Raw genomic sequence first — 19,569 nt, forward strand, 5'->3', positions numbered from 1 at the left:
TGTAACTTTTGTCCTGATGGGTGTGCGCGCCTTCCTTCTTTTGAGTTGTTGCCATCCTTTGACAAATTTTCCCTCTCCCTCTGACCTCACCAGGGCTCTCATTGTGCTCAACCTCCCATTGTCATTGTTGGCTGTCCAAAGGCGGTGGTGCACGTACCACATCTTCACGTCTTCACGCACGCCTGCTGCTGAAGAACAACTCTTGTGATTTTCAACCCACCCTCCACCTCTTTCCAACTTTGTTATCGACTTTGCAACTTCGCCGTCAACAAAACACCACACCTATTCTTCTTTCATCCACAAAATCTGCTGCGATGAACGTGAGTATGACTTCGCGCTCATTTCAAATTTTATGCTAATAATATTTCAGGGAGATAACATGGACACCGACCATGGCGGCCAAATGGCTGGTCAGATGCCTCACCAGGGCAGAGTCACCACCATAGGGCAGGTGTCGCGCGTTGTTGAGAACGGCCTCAATGAGAATGGCCAGATGGTTCCTGAGCACGAGATTGAGACTGAGGCTCTCAACCTCCAATCTCTCGCTCAGGCTCTGCCTACCTCCAACCAGCTGCGTACCTCTAACCGGCCGGCTGTTACCATCACTCAGGTCTGTTTCCCTTGTCACACTCCAGTTTGTTTTGTCACGTTTCTAACAGAAATTCATTCCAGCACCAGCGTTACAGCCGCCGCCGCATCGCTCTTCGCCAGCGTGTTCACAGGTTCATCCCCAACGTTGCTGCTCCGGAGGACTTCGACACCTACTTCATGCCTGCTGTAGCCGCTTTCTTGGCTGGAGATTTTCCAAGGACTGCCCTTAAGACCTTTGAGGCCTTCATCTTCGCCATGTCGCTCTACAACCAGGAGATTGTCGCTGACTACCATCGCGAGGATAATGAGGACCCTCAGATGCGGGATATCCAGGCCAAGAGACGCCTCCAAGAGAACGTCTTCCGCGTCCAGACCATGGTCACTGACCTTGAGAGAGAGCTGAACAGACGTCAGATGCTCGGCGCTGAGACCGCGGAGGAGCTTCGCTACAAGGGAGATGTCGTCCGCAAGCTCAGAGAGGACGTCATTCCTGAGATCACTGAGCTTTTGGTTAGGTAAGTGGAAGCCAATGCAACGAATTTGATTATCTCTTCAGTTGGCTGACCTTTTTTTAATCATGTTTTAGTTCTACTTAAGCGCCATCCGTCGCGCGCGTCCAACGCCGACATTTGCTAGCTACCACGGTTCTTGGCTCGGGGAGGGTTTTGGAGTCTTCTGCGATTGGACTGCAGGCCCAGGCATCATCATCCTCGACGTCAGAACGTGAAGCTGCAGCTTCCCAATCGTGCTTTTCATATCGTTACTCAGCACTGGCCTACCGCCCCTGCCGATTTCTTCAATCATGAGGCCGAGCCTCCGGCAGACCATTCTGCCAGCTTGGTCCAGTGCTCGTCTTTGCGCTGAAAGCTCGACAATGGTACATGTTTGGATCTGGACGCGAGACTAGGATGGGGCAGAAGGATCAGCTGGGGTTTCAACCAATGTGATGCGAGGAATTTTCAACCGGGGGGTTGGATGGGAACGTACATCAGAGCTTGGCTTGGGGATATCTGGGAGGTCTTTGAACTCTGCGAGGAGTCCTAGGATCTCTGCGCTTTGGCTCAAGGAACAGTCGACTTGGGTGTCGCTGGATGTCTTCTCGGATTTGCTATTAGCTCGTATCGCCCGTACACAGAACGAAGACTTACATTACTTGCAGTGCTGGCTCCCATTTTTTCCAATGGGGTTTGGTGATCCTTCTGTCGAGAGGAGGTCAATCATGTGAGGGATGTGAATTCACGCAGGTGAGAAACGTGGTCCGGGCATTCTTCATATACCTGTCAGTCCTGTTCGCTGAATCAAGACGTCGACATCGGACGATCACACCCCGACAGATGATCAGGCTCTAGGCTCGAATACTACGAAGCATCACTTTCACGTCCCGAGATGGATACTTTTTGTGATTCACTGCGACTCCATTCCTGAACTCTTCGATCGCATTCTGCGTCTACTCCAACAGACTTTTGTGTGTCTCCTCCAATGTGTATCATGATGTGCGCTCGCAGGCGTCCCACGTCTCCTGTCTGCCATCCTTATATCCTCAAATGCTGCGGCGCTCACTGATAGCAACCACGTATCCCCAAAATCCTCCCTTAGCCGCCTCTCTCTTCGCCTCCTCAATCTTAACCTTCTCCTGGACAATCTTCTCCTTCTTGCGCAAAACAGCCTTCTCTTTCGCCTCAACCTTCACTCTCAATTCATCCAGCCGCTCCTTCTCCCTCACCAAGCAGGCCTCCAGCTGCTCGGCGCTATCAGCAGCCACCTTCCGCGCCTCCCGGAGCTCTCTCGCCTCACTTGCAACCGCCTCGCGCTGCTCCATCAGCACGTCGCGGATGTGTCCGACCTCGAGGTGCGTGGCCATCAGCTCGCGGCGCTCGGCGGTGTACTTCTGGCGCACATCGTCGCAGCGCTTCTTGGCGGCGAGGAAGTCGGCGTACTGCACGTCGGCCAGCTCGAGCATGGCGTGCGCCTCGTGGAGAGCGGCGTCGGCGCGGTCCTCGAGCTGCTGGAGGCGCGTCTCGCGGATGCTGTGCTCGATGGTGGAGTGGAGCTTGAGGGTTTGCATCTCGGTGACGGCGCGGCGGTAGTCTGCGACGGCTCGCTGGAGGCGGTTCATGGTGTTAGTTTGTGGAAGATGATGGGAGTTTTCGAATGAATGAACTTGGTGGTGGGGTTGGAGGGAAAAGGAGAGAGAGAGAAGAAATTTTGTACCTCGATGTCGCTCTGTTCCATGTGGAGATAAGGGTCAGGCGTGGGCTGGAGCATCTTGTTTGCTTTGGCGAACAGGAGAGGAGGATTGTGGTAGTACTGGTCGCCTTGAGTAGGAACGGCGCGCTGAAGTGATGAGGTTGAGCGGCGGGTGCCTGTTCTGGTGATGTCTGTTCCACGCGTGAAGTTGTCGTGATACAGCTAACAGTTGGCTAGTGGTCTATCAAAGGCAGTCGTGAAAATTCTGATCAGCCTTCCTCTCAGTGTTCAAATATAGAGGCACTCAGGTACACGGATAAAGAATTATTTCTGCTTTGCTTCAAGTTTCAAGCACTGATAGGCACTGGTAAATGACTGAGCAAGCTTGACTTGTGGCTCTTTGGCAGAAATTTCAGAAGGTGAAGTGAGCTTTCGCAAGAATGGGAAGGCACGATCAAATGTGAGAAAGAATCAAATTTACTATGAAGTGCCCAATCTGTGGAGGCAGCAGTCTTATGAAGCAATGGCAATTCCAACCTCTGCCTTGCCTCTATCTGCCCAAAATCCAGCAGCAGCAAGTGTCCAGCGGCTCATCTCGTCGTCCACCCAAGTCGTAGATGAAGCCAATGCCCAAAGTGTAGTATCCTCAAAACAAAGTAATCAAACAGTCCGGATCAGCAGAGTCAGAACCTATCCTCAAAGAACCAATCCTTCGTCTCCTCGTCCTTGATGTAGTCGCTGTCGGTGTCCTCTTCCTTGATGGGGACTTCCTCCATGTCCATGCCGTCCGAGTCTTCCTCCTTGATGTAGAAGTCTTCTCCATCCGTATCCTCTTCCTTGATAAAGGCATCCTCGACGTCGTTCTCCTCGGCGTAGGTTTCGTCAAAGTCCTCTGCAACCATGTAGTCCGCAGCGTCGCCGGGAAAGTTAAGTCTCCCCATGATTTCTCGTTCGGATGGCATACCGTCCTGTGCTACTAGCCTGCCAAGTAATTCCATCAAAGGGTCCTCATGAAAGACCTCGTACTGGGCCCCAGTGAAGGCATCAGCCGTAGAGGACGATCCCATCGGCTGGTTGGACTCCTGCGTCGTCGTCGGGGGGTACGGGGGGTTCGAGGTGTACTCTCTGGCCGGGTACCTCTCCAGAGAATAGAGGGTTCGCAGGTCAGGCGAGGGCCGCGTGATGGAGTTGATCTGCGGCGGGGTGTTGTCTTGAAGCCACGCGAGGGGGTCAGCCGCGGGCGAGGTCATGGCTTGAAGGGGATCATTCGCCGGAAGCCCACGCATCCAATTACCAGGGTACGAGCTTGCATCAAGTCCCTCCTGTCGCTGGGAGACGTCGAGGTCGTAGTATCCAGGGTGGCCCTCGATACGCCTGCGGCCCGTGGGATCAGGACTGATGCCTCCATAGTTCTCGTAGAGTTGGGCCTGCTCAGGGACTTGAGCAGCCTGAGGAACCTGAACAGCCTCGGCAGCCTGGGCCTGGGGGACTTCAACGGCCTCAGCGACTTGGACAATCTCAGCGTCGTCGTTGTAGGCATGGGCAGCGGCGTGGGCGTGGGCACGCTCGTGGATGTCATTGAGAGTGGCAGGAGGGCTCTGCGACTGGTTCTCGTAGAGGGCGGTGAGGCGGTCAACCTCATCGCGGGGCATCTCGTGTGCGAAGACTCGGGCGCGAGGGAGGCTGCCGCTTCGGGCGCGCTGGGTCTGTCCCACGTTAGGGTGGCCGCGGGGGCCTGCCAGAGTCAAGTCGCCGCTCTCATCCTGGTTGATGTCGGCGTTGAGCACGTAAACCTCATAGTCGGCCGATCCTGCCGTGCGAACTTGGAGCTCTCTCTCTCCACGGAAGTGGAGATCTTCAGGAATAGAGATGCCAGGGTTCTCTCGGACGTATCGCTGGAAAATGCCATGGAGCTTCTGCAGCTTGGAGTACTTGGCTTCGAGAGCCAACTGCATCTGTTTGAGGTTGTCCTTGGCTGCGGTCAGCTCAGCAGTGTGGTATTGGAACATATCCATGATGTACTGCATGAGGAACGCAGTTAGCGGATAGCTCCATTGTGAGTATACAAAAAGACTTACGCGCAAGTCATCCTGGTCGTCAACTTGCATGCGATTGTTAGGAGGTTGCAGCATTGTTTCTGAATGCGACTGGGGCAAGCGCGTGGATAAGCGTTGTTTTGTTGATGCTTTGACGAGGGTTGTGAAAGTGGTGCGCGATTGCAAGAGAACAAATTCAAAACAATGCCACAGTCTGATTTTGTGAAGGAGCAAAGGTTTTTGTGAGGGATGGTGAGTAAGAGAAGTGCAATATTGCTATTATTCTTGTTGTGTAGGAGGAGATTGTGTGAAAGGTGGTAGCTGAAAGGAAGGTCTGTTGTTGTGGTGAGGGCAGCGAGGACGAAACAGGTGCGCACACAAAGGGCTTGTCTGATTTTACTGCAATCCCTGTCTAAGTCCCTCCAGCTCATTGCTGTGGTCTGGTTTTTAATCTACTTTCAGGAAGGTACAGAACACCTTTGGATTTTCTTCAAGCGTATCGCCCCTCATGCTTGAGTTGGCGCTGCGTTCACAAAGGCAAACTCTCCCCGCCCCGTGAAGGCATGATCTCTTTCCTTAGCATAGACTGTGATTGACATATTCCCCTCTGGTTTCATCGACTTTCTCTCTGATAGCCCGCTCTCCGCAGTCTATGGGTCACGCGCGGTGTACCTCCGCCTAGCAGAACTTCTTGCATGTCTGGATGCCTGAAAGGTTACGAGCCTCCCAAACCACAAAAATACCAACTATAGCGAGGCCGATGGCGGCAAGTGCTATAAGATTGATCATGACCTCAGTCTTTGCCCCGTACGGCACCATCTCCAGAATTCGCTGCCAACGTGACTTAGGCCGCATCCAGATCGGAAGACGGTTCCCATAGCGGCCCCGCATCATCTCGTTGGATCGTTCCCACGCCTTCACAAACGCGGGTCTGAGTCGATCGCCAGATTCGATGGGTGTGATTCCAAGAACGATCATCTCTGGGACTTGCACATAAACTAACTCATAGAAGCCGTTTTGAAGTGGAATTGGTCGAGCGAATATCTCGAAGCGCGGCCAAGTGGTAGGAAGGGTGATGGGCGGGGGGTTGCCGGGGAGGAACGGAGGAGGGACCGGGGTTGGGATCTCTTGGGGCTGGCGGGTTCGAAACTAGAAGAAGTTAGACAATCAATAAAGATATGTTGAGATAAATGCGTACCTTCCCGGCTTTCATGTGGGTATCGTAGGCCCAGCTGGGCTTGTTGCCTCTTCTGGGAGGCATCTCTGCTGTAGGCGGACGATGGTGTTGCAGGAGGACGGAGGCAAGGACAACAGAGCCAGCCGGGGAGGAAGGACGAAAATGTGGGACGAAGAAGCAGGACGAAGACGCCGGACGGTGGCGAAAGACAGAGACAGCGAGGAGAAATAACAGTCAGAGAAGGAAAGAAAGCCAGTCCCCCTACATCCTGCCTACACTAGAATTTCTAACGTTGAAGGCCCAAAGGCAGAGAGAGGACTTGTAGTTGGGAACCAAACCCGGGCTTCAAATTACAGTGGTTATGTTTCCGCATGGCTTCATTGTTGCCAATCTCTTCTCGTAACTATGGGAGGCGCTGAAAGAAAGTAACATTGGTCATCTTTTTATTTTATCTGCCAATGAGAATGAGCTTAGTTTATGCGAAAACTGAGGCAGACGTCAAGACTCCGTTGACACCACTCCTTCATCAACACACTTCTCCCATCTAATCGCCCTCATATACACAGCCTGTACACACACGATAATCCAGAATCCAACCGGCAGTCCAACCCAAAATCCAAGGAGGCCCCAATGAGGACTACCCAGCATCAACCAGATCGAAAGTGGTACAACCGCAAGGTAATTCACTCCAAACACAACATATGCCGCAAACGACTGACGCCCCAGACCCCTCAACATCCCATTAGTCCCGCACAGCATCGCCTCCGCGATCTGAAAAAAGCATACCGCAGCAATCGTCTCCGCGCAAATGTTCAACACATCAGCGTCGTCAGTAAACATCCTCGGCGACTCCCGCCGGAACAGAAACGTGACGGCCCCACTCAGACACCCGGCCGCAAGACAGGCAACCCCATGCACAACCGCCGCCCTCCGCGCCGCCCCAACAAGCCCCGCCCCGACGAGGTGTCCGACGCGGTTACTGCTGAACACGCTGATGGAGAAGGGCACATGCCAGACGACAATCGACGTCGTGGTGAGAATCGACTGCGCAGCCAGGTGCCGCGTGCTCAAATACGACGTCGAGAAGCACAGAATCTCAAACGCAGCGTACTCGCTCAGCGTCGCCACGGACCCGGCAAACGACAACCGGACCATCAGACCCCATCCGCGCAGCGCGTCGCGCGAGAAGCCGCCCCAGCAGCGATGGGACCACGAGCCGCGCGCGGAGGCGATGTAGAGCAGAAGCAGCGCCGCGCGTAGGATCTGGCTCAGCGAGGAGCCGAGGGCCGCCCCGTCGAGGCCCATTCCCAGCGGGAATGCCAAGGTCCAGCTGATAAGCGCGTTGACGGGCATGCAGAGTGCGACCATGAGCATGGCGGTGTGGAAGTCGCCCTGGACCTGCAGGAACCGCCTCGCGGCCTCGAAGAGGGCCTGGGATGGGAGGCCGATGGCGCTCATGCGGAGGAAGGTGCCGGCTTTGAGGGCGAGATGGGGCTGCTTGACGACGAAGGAGAGAAGGTAGGGTGAGGCGATCCAGAACGCGGCGATGGGGACGCAAGCAAGCTCCATGAGGAGGACCATTCTCTGCACGTGCAGGCCGACGGTGTGGAGGTCGCCGAAGCCGTAGCTTTGGGCGCAAAGGGTGTCGAGGGTCGTGGCCATGCCTGAGACGAAGGCGGAGCCGAAGATGGCGATGGTCGTGGCGCCGATGCTGGCTGCGCCGAGGTCGTCTGCGCCGAGGTGGCCGGCGATGAGCGTGGCGAGGACGCTGGGGAAGAATTGCAGGAGGTAGGTGACTACGAGAGGCGGACATTGTTTGAGGAGGAGTCGGATCTCCAGCCAGACGTCTTTTGCCTGCGGTTTGAACGGTTCGTTGTGTGCATGCAGCAGGGGCGTGTTCTCTTGATGGGACATGACGTCCTGGCCTACATCTTCGTGAGCCTCGACTGCCATCTGTGCGTACGTACCGCCGAACTAAGATCACGAACTATGTGCCATGGATTTCTCAGCTTTCGTGATGATGATGAAGAGTAATCACGGGTGGTTGAGGACTGAATGAGATACGACTGGCGTCCGATAGCACCGAGTTAAACCACGTGATGTTTGGGAACTCTCCGGTCGTCGATCCCGGAGCCTCGTTTCAATACGAGGTATTCGAGCCAACAGGAACTAATATGATATGTCTTGTATTTCATCGTGTTTGTACCCGTGGGAAGCAGGCGGCCCAGGTGATTAGCAGACACTGCGGTGCGAAAGTGGTTAACCCGCGCAAACTCCACACCGCGCGCGTTGGACACTGTCCGGGAACAGCATCTAATCAGATGATCTGATAAATTAATTATACGAGCGACCCATAAGATGCTATCGCAGAGGCTATGGTGAGATCGCCAAGTCGGAAAGAAATCTCGTTAAAGGTACAAATAGCGCCACGAATCCTCCAGTGTCTCCTTCGCAACTCACCCACGTTTACAAATATCCCGCCAGACCACCACACCCAGACCCCTCTCCGAGCCACTCCTGCCATCAAGATGAAGTTCTCCATCCTCGCCGCCCTTCTCGTCAACGCCGCCGCCGTCATGGCCGGCGATCTCCAGGACCGTCAGGCCGGCGCTTGCGTCACTGCCGGAGGTAACTAACCACTCTCCCTCATCCAATACAACGCACGAAGAAACCAGAAATCGATTTCTGACGCTTTTCGAATGATCCAGGCGGCTGCGCGACTACGCCCACCAACCCGATGTACATGCGGTGCTGCTCGGGCTTGACCTGCTCCAACCACGTCTGCGTCTAGGAGGACCGCGCGTCAACACAGACACCCCGCAGAAAGGCTGAACGCCGGCTGCTAGAGGATTCGCGATGAGCACGTGCGGCCTTTGGAAATCTGGGCGCTGCCTTGTCAAGTGCTATTCATGTGCAGAAATAAGATGAAGGAAATTCATGAAGGTGTCTGTATATAGACTAGCCACGTCGTTCACAGGGGTTGGATTTGGCAGTCGATGCAGCATTGGCATGTCAATCAGATAGACAGCCAATCAACCATTTGGAGGAGCTCAGCTCAAATAGCGTCTGGAATAGCGTGACGATGCGAACGTCAACTACTACAATCGGTCGTGCACATCTCGCACCTCATGTACTGAGACTTGACGTTAGGCTGGACGGAGTCTCCGCAGCGGAGTGTCCACCTGTCTTCAGGACCCAGGCTCAGGAACGTCTTCGCGGTGTTGCGCGGCAGTTAAAGTATCGTGAATGCTTTGAATTATGCTGGACGTGCAGCATCACAAACGTCTCGCGGTCATCTCCTTAATTAGACAACAAGCCTCCCCATCACCATGACAGCCAGCGCAGGACCCTCCCGCAACTCTGAGCCATCCTTCCTCTCCATGATTAGCATCTGTCCCTATCACGGGACATCAGCACGGTTGTGCCATGATGAAATTTGTACATGGTGCCCATGGTGGCGATACATCCTCTCCCCGCGTAGACTTCTCCTATCCAACGCGGCGCATGTCCAAGCCAGGCCCCCGAATGAGTTGGTTCAGCGACACGCAAGACCATGGAACTCGTAACGGGCCCTACAACCTTCCCTCTCCTCCCATCGGCGGAACAGAATGGTACGAAACGACGCAACGCCATGCTCGCAAAATGTAGTTGATCAAACCAAAGTCGTCAGAGGCCTCCAGAGCAACAGACCAGCAGCGCAAGCCGCATGGCCAGCGCAAAGGTAGCCCCTTCAAAAGACAGAACAGTCCCCCGCAAACCCTTCGATGCCATCCCAATAAACGACACATTATTCACACCAGGAGACGCGGAAGCCCCATTTACGGGAGCTCAGCCGCGTGCGCCTGGTTCCGTCGCGGCGGCTCGAAGGGATTCTCCTGCGGCTGCTGGTGCGGCTGCGGCTCGAAGGGGTTCTCTTGCGGTCTCTGGTTATTGCGCTGCCACGAGGCGGGGGGCTTGCCCATCGTCGGGTGGTCGTCGACGTCGCCGTCGAGCTCGAAGTCGACCGCGTCCTCCTTTCTCTCGATGCGTTGCCTCCTCATGTGGAGGAAGGTCAACATTCCTACGGTGCCGATGATGAGAACGGCGCTGCAACGTCATGGGTTAGCCTTCGATTCTCTCGACTTCGGACGGAAAGTTTGGACGGTCGCGGGAACGTTGCATTTTGACGGAGGGTGGTGCTCGGGCAGTGCCAAAATCCCGGTTTTGGTCAATGCATGACGCGGGTAGCCAGGGGAAGAAAGGCAAAAAGGGGTGGTTCGTCAGGGAGAGGAGAGGGGAAGAACGTACGCGGTGATACCGATGGTGATGCCGATGATCTTGGACGAGGCGAAGGGCTTCTCGCAGCGGGAGCTGTTGTCGCCGGGTTCGCAGCTGTCGCGCGCGGCGAGGTGCTGGAGAGTGCGGGCGACGGGAGCCAGGAGGCTGTCGGCGCGGCGCGCGATTGACGATGTCGAAAAGCTCATGGCGGGTGAGTTAGGAGGTATTTGTTGGTGATGCGATCGTTATTCCGTGATTCGGGGATTGCTCGTGTTGTGTGGATGGGGTCGACCTCCTTTTCTCAGGTTCCAGGCCAATTCGATACCCTTGCGTCGCGTGTTGTAGTTTATGTTGCTTTTTTGTTCCGTCCCTTTCGTGTACGACCCTTTCCGTTTGCTGTCGCGAAGAAAATAAAAAAAATGTCTGTCGCTGCGTGCGTGCTGCTGCTTCCCTCTCAAATTCCTCAGATCAGCTGCGACGGAGGTGGACGGCGGACGGCAAGCGGTGGGCGACCGCTTTCGTTCTGCAACGAGTGGATGTTTTCCCCCTGGATTCGCTTGTGAAACTGATTCGGAGCGACCCTGCAATCGTAATCCCTCTCTCTTTCTCTCTCAAGTGTCAACGGTTTATGCAAGGAGCGACGATGAAGAATAAAAGGGCCATGAAAAAGGAAGGAAGACGCAAAAGGTGGCCAGCGAGCGCCAAGAGGGGGGAAGGGGAGCGAGGCACTGGGGAGGTAGAAATGGATTGAATGAGTGACGAAGAAGGATTTTGAGTTTTGTGCAGGAGAAGGATTGGACGGAAGGGACGAAGGCAAATGGAATGGAAGGAAGGAGTGGAATTTTGGGCAAAGCCAAACGCTGTTGCTGCTGCTGCTGCTGCTGCTGCTGCTGCTGCTGTTGAAAACACGGGGAAGGAGAGGAGGCGGACACCGGGAAAGAAGCAAGGGGATGGGTCGAGGTGAAGGAAGGTGAGGCAATCTATCCAGGGGAGGGGCCGCCGTCTCAGGCAATCAGGGTCCGAGAAGGGGGCACACCGCGCCTCAGCTGCCGCAGCATGCACCAACAAAGCCTCACTCTCTCCCCCAGGGTCCCCAATAATACAAGACACAAGGCATAAGCAGTGCCACTTGTTCCCTATTTTCCATGTCTCAGAGCACCTCACTCGCTACTGCACTTCGTAGGTATTCAGAGACACAGAAAACGGGGGGGAATTGTGGCTGTGTTTCACTCGTTTTCCCATGCCGAACAACCGGAATTGGCTGCTGTGATTGGCCACACCGCCCTCCCCCCCTTGGGGTCATCCCGCCGTAAAAGAGCATCCAGCGATCCGAGTCAACCGGAGGGAAGGGTTCATCGTCACTGAGAATTTCCCATTTTCATTTACGACCCAGGCGTCGCTTTCACTAGTCTGCCGCAACACGAGGTGGGAGAGGGGCTATGCCTCCATGTAACTATTCATTCATACAAAAACCTCACAGGTGCCAGACTGCAGTTCATCGCCAGACATCTAACTGCTGCAGAATCGCCGAATCATGACTGACACACATTCTCCCTCTCTCAGTGCACGCACAACCAGGCTTGCACCCTGGAATTAATTTAAAGTGACTGCCAGAATAGCGGCTTGCGGGGAAATGCTTGTCTCGTGTTTCACATTCCGAACGCCTCCTCGTCGAATGAGGTGCCACCCATCCGTCTCCAATCCGTGCTGCTGACACTCGCTGAGCCTCTCTCTCCCACTCTCCTTCGCGGCGGGACGGCGCTGTTCCTGCTTCAGCCTCTGAAAACCGGCAGTTCCCTCCCACTCCTTCCTTGAAATTCCTCTGCTTGCTTGAATTGTCACCGCGGGACCGAGGTGACAGATACAGCGGGTGTTCGTCCCTTGCAGAAACTCAATGCAACCAGAGGCGTGGGTAAGCAACATGTTAATCTTGTTCAAACTTTGGGACGACAGACAATAGCGAGCCAGCCAGCGGCCACGCCCAGCCGTGTTTATCTTTCGTACCTGCGTTGCGCCCCGAGAGAGGCGAAAAGCCAATCTCTCGATTGAGATGTTTCTTCACAGAGGCCCATCTCGTGACATTCCAGCGACGGCGATTGTTCCGGAGATGAGACCGAGGAAGGTGAAGCAAGTGCAGCGACCTTGCCAATGGGGGGCCCGCCCCTTTTTCGCATGATCCACTTTATCCAGAACATTCACAGAGAATTGCAAGGCACACGCGCGCGGAGTGCACTGACCAGATGCGCCGGGCCTGTTAATAATAGACCTGGGCTCCTCCCCTCCTACGCCGGCCCCGTTTCTTTTTTCGGAATGCCCTCGCCTGTTGCCGATTGTCCGGGCGCTGCGCCCAAATCACCCGGGTCATTTACCTGAGGGGGGAATTCGGAGGTTATTAGGAGCTAGGGTGGGCGGGAGCGACGATTGATGGGTGATCTATTCAGAGCATCGCAGGATGCGTCCAAGGAACGACGCTAGAATGTGCCAATGGTGTTCCTCCGGGCTGCCATCGTGGGCTTCTCCCCGGGCCCTTGAGAAGGATGAAGCGACCGAGCCGACGGGATGTGAAAGAATGTGCTCTCGGCCCGAGTAATGTCATCCCGCCCAGGACCCACAACGCCGAGTCTCGCCCCGCCCGCCCTGCAAGGCCGACGATCGGCCGGGCCCGGCGCCAAGGACGGGGTGGGCAGTGGGGACCAGCACCTGCCGCCCCCCGCCGTGCCGCATCCCGTGGAGCTTTCAGCGAACGCGAGAAATGGAAACCATAAACACATGGAAACTACACAAAAACGTGGCCACGACGGGCCGGACAGGATGATCGTCATGGCACATGAGACGGGGGTGGATCGCGATGATCCGCCCCCCTCGTCTCTGCCCTTCCCCCTCCTCTCCTCTCACCGCTCAAAATAGGAGACTTTACTTGGCCGACCGAGCTGAGAACATAGGCTCAGAGCTTGGCTGTGCTGAGAATAATGCGAGAAGTCAAAACTTCTCGTTATCTCAAACGTCTTTGCAGAGTCCGAGCTGGAACGCTGTAAGGAAGGAGTCTAGAAGGACAGAAGAACCGGAAGTCGGGATATCGGACGGGGTCGAGGGAGGACGGCCGTCCACGGACCGCGGCTTGTCGTGTTCCAGGAGACGGGACGACGAGACGGCGACGAGCGGGCCTGGCGAAAGAAGCTTTCTTGGACTCTGTCATGTAAAGGGTCAAAGACCTGCGGCCCGGATCGCACTTGGATGGGACCGCTACCTTTTTTCGCGGTTGTTCGCCACCATCGTGAGCGCTCGAAACAACGCAAGTTATGTTTCCAATCAAGAACCAGGCCAAGACGACGTGCGAGGCTGCCAAGGAGGGATAATTCGGAGCACGTGGACTGGTCTGGAAGCCCAAGGGGAACGAGCGGTCCCCAGAGATGCAGTTCTTGACGATGGGGGAGGGCACTTCTCTGCCCCAGTGATCCTCGCTGCTGATGGAGACGGAATGTGCGGGTGCAAGATGGGCCACATCGCCTTCATTTGGCATGTCACCATCCGTCCTTCACATGCTCCTCTCGTTATCGGGACTCGATGGATACCGCAGCCTGCCAAACAGAGCCAAGAATCCCATCGCGGGAACGAACAACACGCATCCATGAAGAAACAATCCCCTCCGGCCCCTGCGGCTCCTTCTCTCAGCCGCGCAGCAGGACCGAAGTCATACTGAGGGGTAACCCAAAGCAACCTCATGCCTGTCGCCTGTGCGGGCGATGCGCGCTATTAGGTAACAGCAACATTAATGTGTGGTCCAGAACGTCCCGGGTCCAGCCTCCGAAGGAGTTTTACCCTCAATTGCGGCAGATGAGGCTCTTTTGACGACATGTCTTAAATCGGAGGTGGTGGGCGTTGGGCTGGACAACGGCGGGAATGGTGACATTTGTGGCATCAATGGTTGCGCATTCCTGGCCTGGCTGGAACTTCGGAAATGTCTCGGGCGCTCTGCAAAGAATAAAGTCACATTCTCCGACCGCTTGATGCCGAGGCCTTGTCGCGAATTAGGGAATGAAGAGGGGGTGAAGTTGAGCGGCTGAGAAGGCCGGCCGGGCGAGACGGAAAACCGGAGCCGATGGATGGCAGGATCGCACGTCAGTTTTGTCCCATTTAGCCCATATGGGAATTTTGTCCTCCTTTTTTTTTTTTTTATCGGGGTGGCCCGATAATTGGTCTGGGACACAACGGCATGGGCCGGTTTTACCGAGCACCTGATTATGACGACGACAACCCAGACGACTCTTCCTTCATCATCTCTTCCCTGGAACCAAACCCCGTCTGAATGTAGCCCAGAGCGAAACTGTTCACATGATGCCGACATGCCAACAACGTCTCATGCCGCGGAGATCCAGCGATCCTTTGGAGGCGGGGTAGGCTGTTCGGTCTGGGGGACGGGATCTACGGCGCAGCGCGATTACCAGAATGCTATCTATTCGGTGAGAGCAGGCCAGCTGATAAGAACGAAAAGGAGGCTTGCATGCGTTGCGGGGTAAATCGACGCCAACGAAAAACCTGGGGAAGATAACGAGGAGGTCTGGCAGGCTCGACTGATTCGCTGCTGGGGTGGCGCGAGGGTTTCACGACATATCTGGGGAGGAAAAAGCCACTTGGTCGAGGAAGGCGGGGGGATCGTCACGTCGCGATGTTTGACGACGGCACGGCGGCGGTGGTGTTGCGCGCGCACGCCCTATTGGGGGGTGCTTGGGCGTTCGTCGACCACCATTCCGCTTCGTGTTCGTTAACAAGTCTTCTTGTAAATAGAAGAAGAAGAGGCATGCCGCGAACAGATGGCCAACGACGACGATCGTCTGTGAGGCGGTTTAGGTTGGACGAATGGCGGCCATCCCGAGTGTGCTCTCGCGATACATTCGAGACGCAGCGGCAGGTGTTGTCGTCCTGTGTAAGTCAGTTGCTTGTGTCTGTGTTTGGTACAGGAGAGGACAGAGCGTAGGGCAGGCCAGACTTCTTGGCTCCCTGGCGGTGACGATGTTGCCGCAGAGAGCTTCGTCGTGACGATGTAAACAAACCTGCCGTGCCTTTTGGCGTGTTTGATAAACGGGCTTGGGTGACGCTCAAGTCAGTCGATTTAAGATTTCTTGGGGGTCGGGCGGTGCAAGTTCGGATTGCTTGCGGGTGTTTCGATCATGCCGTCCTGCCACTGGGCAGATGTAGATGAGATGACTCCGTCCATCCAAAGGGGGCATGTGACTTCTAACGGTTGTTGAGGAAAGTCATGGCGAGGTTAGGTTGGGCTGGACTATCAGCCGCCAGACGCGCCAAGATGGAGAGTGCGTCGTGAATAACACATCATGTCAGGATGGAAGTTCGCCTTGCGACGCGCAATTGTGAATCAACAACAAATTGATCGTCCCGGTGCGCCGAAGCCGAAGCCGAAAGGCACCAAGGTCCTCAGTAATCTCGGCGGGCGAGCGAGCAGGGCCGGCTGACGATGTCCGACACTGGTATGACTCTTTCCCCCCCTCGCTGCGAGGTCGGCGTCGCCAGCGTTGGGGGGTGGGTTGCGGGAGCGCGGATGGCGGGGTTGCGTCGGGATGGTTCCCGGGTCACCGACAAAAAAGGGGTCGGCGTCTGGTCTGAGCTGAGGGAGGAAGTTCACCACGGCGTAGTCAGCTCGAAACGCCGTTCCGGCGGTGACTTGCACGAGAGAGCCAGAACTGGCAACATGGTGGTGAGGACTACTCCGTGGCCGGAGCAGGTACACCGAGACATTCAGGAACGAGATGGCGGGGGGGAGGAAGACCCAAGCCAGGCCGGGAAGGGCAGGCCAAGAGAGAGCGGCAGGACCCTGATGTTCGATGTTGACATCATGTCGGCTGCGATCCCGTACGATGCTAATTTTTCACAATCCCCGTTTTTGGAGACAAAGCGAAGTGCCAGGAAGAGAAGGGGGAAAAAAAGGTCTGCAAAGTACCCATACCCACAGCCGTAAAAAATGATCCTCCCCAGGCGTAGCAGGGCTGCAGGAACTGTGGTCCGTTACCCAAATGCAGCATAGCGCCGAGATCGGGGACATGTACACGACGGCCTGGATCGTGATGGAACGGTGGGATCTGACTTCTTTGGGAGCTTGGAGCCTTGGAGGGGGAGGGGAGAACTTTTCTCAGAGCTGCTGGCAGCTGGAGGGAAGACTCCAACTTGCGAGTTGCTCCCCTCCTGCAGCGTTGGCAGCGACATGTGGTGGAATCGAGTGGATGGGGGTTGGGCAGTTACCCACGGGGAAGTGCAAAATTTTCAGCTCGTTGGCCCAGGATTCTTTCGATTCTGGGTTCGTCTGCATGGGCTACGCAGTAGTATGTTGCGGGAGGAGCTCTTTTTTGGCGCGGCATCGTGGGTTGCGTGGATGTGTGGATGGGAATGACTCCAACTGGAGCTCCACACTCACGATGAATGAGGCAGGCTGGGAAAGAGGAACAGCAGCCAGCAAGCCATCAGTTCAGTTGAAGTTGGAGGTGTGTGAGAGGAAACGTGCAGGGGAAAAAACTCGAAAAAAGGACTTGGGAAAAATTCCGTCGAAAATGGGATGGGCAGGTGACCCCGTCCATACGTAAGAGAAACCACATGACTGGCCGGCTGGCCTTGGAAGCGGGTCTGGGCCCGTGATCCGCCCCCCTGTTTCCCGCTTCCCGTTTGCACATGCACCTGCAACATCCCTGTCAGCCACTGTCCACGTTCCCTGAGCGCTTGGCCTGGATGGCGTCGAGTCGAGTCCAGGCTTTTTTCCTTCACTCTCTGAGAAAAAGTGACTCTTTCTTGCGCATGGGGCTCTGATGAAAATTTCAAAGGAGAAAGAAAAAGAGCCCCATCGTGAGATTGAGGCTATTGCTTGGCGGGTCCCAACCTCTATGGGTACTTGTAGTCTTCCCCTTTCCCGGTGACATTTAGTACGGGACGGATGCGCACCGGGATGCTGTTCCGTTTCTCTGACAAACGCTGTGGTGGGGTGTGTGGTGTCGGCTCGAAACCGACGCGAAGAGAAACATTACGGTTTGCGCCTCCGTTTTCTTTTTTGGAATTTTGCCAAGTTGGGAAATGTTCTCGATCGTTCTTGGCTATTTGCGCACCGAACCATGGAAGGTGGCATGATGGGATCTGAGATCAGAACACTTAGCTTCCACGCTCGCACTGTTGCTGTGGCGGGGGATTTGGGGGAAGTAGGATACGGGGTCACCGCTACCGTGATTGCGTTTCGGAACTTCGGTATTTGCGAGAGGAGGAGAGACGTGATGAGAATTTGGATCACGTCTTCAAAGTGCGTGCGGTGCGCCGGAGAAGGGAGGCTGTCGTCAGCTTACAACGCGAACTTGTCATGCCAAAACGGCCCGGCGCCACCATGCAAGTCATGAAGAAAACGATTGCTGCCAACACGAGAGAAAAAGTAGACTGACTAATGTGGCATCCTGCAAGCGCTATGTCCGGCACGGCCTCAAGGTCGAAGGAACAGACAAACTGCATGAATTGGGGGGGACAGACGAACAGCTCGCCCGTGTGTCGTTCTGCCCGTCGTCAAGGGGGACACCGAAAAGAAGTGTCACGATGAATATGTCACCAGCGGAGCCGTGTGCGCGCAGAGTGTGCTGTGTGTGTGCTGGCCTCCGCCAACAAACCGCCCTCTCCCCAAGTTCCCCAGTTCTCGCCCTCTCCCGCGCCCTTCCCCGTCCGGAGCATTTAGGCCTGATTCTGATCTTGGCTGGAGAAGACAGCCTGCTTCTCCCGGGCAGGTGCATTGGGATGGCCTCACGTACAAGTCACGATGGCACCGGTCGTCGTGGAGTTGGCTCCGTCCGCGAAGAAACGCGCCTGCCTCCACAACTGACGACCAGAAAAAAGTATCCCTCTCGGCAGACCAGCATCGGAGCCGAGAATCGTACCACATGGCATTTTGTGACACCGCAACATTGGGAGAAAGACGCCGTGTGTGGCAGAGAAAGTACCTGACGGCGGCGGGCGGCAACAACTCATGTTTCCCATCTGATGTGCTACCGGTTTCTGTCGCCAACGGTGCATCGCATCATTTTCCGCAGGGCGATGCCGGGCGGCTGCCAAACCGATCGCCGGCCGTTCGTGTGTGTGTTTGTGCATGTGTGCGTGCTGGGCCTCAGAAGCTTCTGGGCCGTCTTGGACCTGGCATCACTCTGCGAGATACTGGCATCATACCTACATACAGCACAAATTAAGGGCAAAAGGTACCTGGTGCATGTACCTTTTTTTTTTTTTTTTTTTACCGCCAAACGGATGACAACCAGACCGCCTGCGTGCGTACTCGACCCCCAAGGAAGGGAAAACGTAAGGCAGGGATGGGTGTGATGCGATGGCACGAGACGGACATCTTCTTCTCTCTCGCGGATTCTCACAATAGAAACTAATAAAGTGGGCAAAAGGATGGATGGCATGGCATGGCATGGCCAAGCACACCCAACAAGGTACCTGGATGGGTTGATGGAATGAATGGGATGGATTTGGTGATGGGACGCGGCTCCATGGTGGCTGCGACCGGGACTGTTGCGACGACGGCGGTAAACATGATGCCATACCATTTGAACCACGTACAGTACCTAGACACAACTTGTTTTGTTACCTAGAGTGGTAGCGGGTATCCATCAATGCTGTTTCTGGTTTGTGAAGCTTTTCAGCCTTTGGTTGTACGTGTCGTGGTCTCGTCCAGTCAGTCTGCGTGTCTCCATTCACGTTTCCTCGTTGTTCTGTAACCGGCGTGGGCTGCTCTGCGTCCCGTCCGGCGCCCCTCCGTTCCCATTGCGACGCCGTGCCCCTGGCGTTGCGCAATTGTGGGCGACCGGGCACTAGTTTTAGGGTGCGCGAATCCGCCCATCGAGGTTTAAAACGACACAGGCGGCGCGAAGGTGGTTGTTCCCTGGAGCGGTCAGGTACATCGCGATGTTACTTTTTTCGGTTGTTTCTTTCATGTGGCCGGCCAGTCTCCGTAGTTTAAGTATGGCTGTGAGGACGGTGAGAAGGACAGTACTTGCCGCCAGTGAGTCTGTGAGTAAAAGCGGAAGACGTACCGAGGGAAGGGAAATGGTTGCTGTCTTGGCTGACCGCCGCCGCGCTGGACTGCCCGCTACCGACAAGGGGCGCGATCAGGCGGGAGCATCTCCGGGCCTCCTCTAGGAGAGTGACAGGTCTGGAAACTGAGATGGGAATCTAACGGAACGCCGTAGCAGGTTGTGGCAGCCGCCGCTGGTGATGGACTGGGACTGGTTTCCGGCCCGGTACGTATTACCTTGGACTTTGGTGCAAGTACTCTTCTGAGTGTACACA

The 19,569-nt window shown here is 55.6% G+C and overlaps 5 protein-coding genes across 5 annotated transcripts; 1 reads left to right on the forward strand and 4 right to left on the reverse strand.

Annotated features, from left to right (window-relative positions):
- Window positions 1-314: 314 nt before the first annotated feature.
- On the forward strand, window positions 315-1,187 carry COL26b_011425 (uncharacterized protein; the record flags this gene model as incomplete). The annotated part of the gene is made up of 4 exons (XM_053184093.1): window positions 315-320; window positions 371-610; window positions 673-1,106; window positions 1,178-1,187. The coding sequence occupies 4 exons, from the start codon at window positions 315-317 to the stop codon at window positions 1,185-1,187; spliced, it is 690 nt and encodes a 229-aa protein (XP_053031943.1).
- A 944-nt stretch (window positions 1,188-2,131) lies between these two features.
- COL26b_011426 (uncharacterized protein) lies at window positions 2,132-2,707 on the reverse strand (the record flags this gene model as incomplete). The annotated part of the gene is made up of 1 exon (XM_053184094.1): window positions 2,132-2,707. The coding sequence occupies one exon, from the start codon at window positions 2,705-2,707 to the stop codon at window positions 2,132-2,134; it is 576 nt and encodes a 191-aa protein (XP_053031944.1).
- Window positions 2,708-3,461: 754 nt separating this feature from the next.
- COL26b_011427 (uncharacterized protein) lies at window positions 3,462-4,910 on the reverse strand (the record flags this gene model as incomplete). The annotated part of the gene is made up of 2 exons (XM_053184095.1): window positions 3,462-4,799; window positions 4,857-4,910. 2 exons carry the CDS (start codon window positions 4,908-4,910, stop codon window positions 3,462-3,464), a joined length of 1,392 nt encoding a protein of 463 aa, XP_053031945.1.
- A 1,823-nt stretch (window positions 4,911-6,733) lies between these two features.
- On the reverse strand, window positions 6,734-7,944 carry COL26b_011428 (uncharacterized protein; the record flags this gene model as incomplete). The annotated part of the gene is made up of 2 exons (XM_053184096.1): window positions 6,734-6,762; window positions 6,873-7,944. The coding sequence occupies 2 exons, from the start codon at window positions 7,942-7,944 to the stop codon at window positions 6,734-6,736; spliced, it is 1,101 nt and encodes a 366-aa protein (XP_053031946.1).
- Window positions 7,945-9,809: 1,865 nt separating this feature from the next.
- On the reverse strand, window positions 9,810-10,454 carry COL26b_011429 (uncharacterized protein; the record flags this gene model as incomplete). Its single annotated transcript, XM_053184097.1, has 2 exons — window positions 9,810-10,077; window positions 10,279-10,454. 2 exons carry the CDS (start codon window positions 10,452-10,454, stop codon window positions 9,810-9,812), a joined length of 444 nt encoding a protein of 147 aa, XP_053031947.1.
- Between the last annotated feature and the right edge of the window lie 9,115 nt (window positions 10,455-19,569).

The sequence above is a fragment of the Colletotrichum chrysophilum genome, assembly GCF_026319265.1.
Source record: "Colletotrichum chrysophilum strain AFK26 chromosome Unknown scaffold_140, whole genome shotgun sequence".
NCBI classification, from domain to species: domain Eukaryota; kingdom Fungi; phylum Ascomycota; class Sordariomycetes; order Glomerellales; family Glomerellaceae; genus Colletotrichum; species Colletotrichum chrysophilum.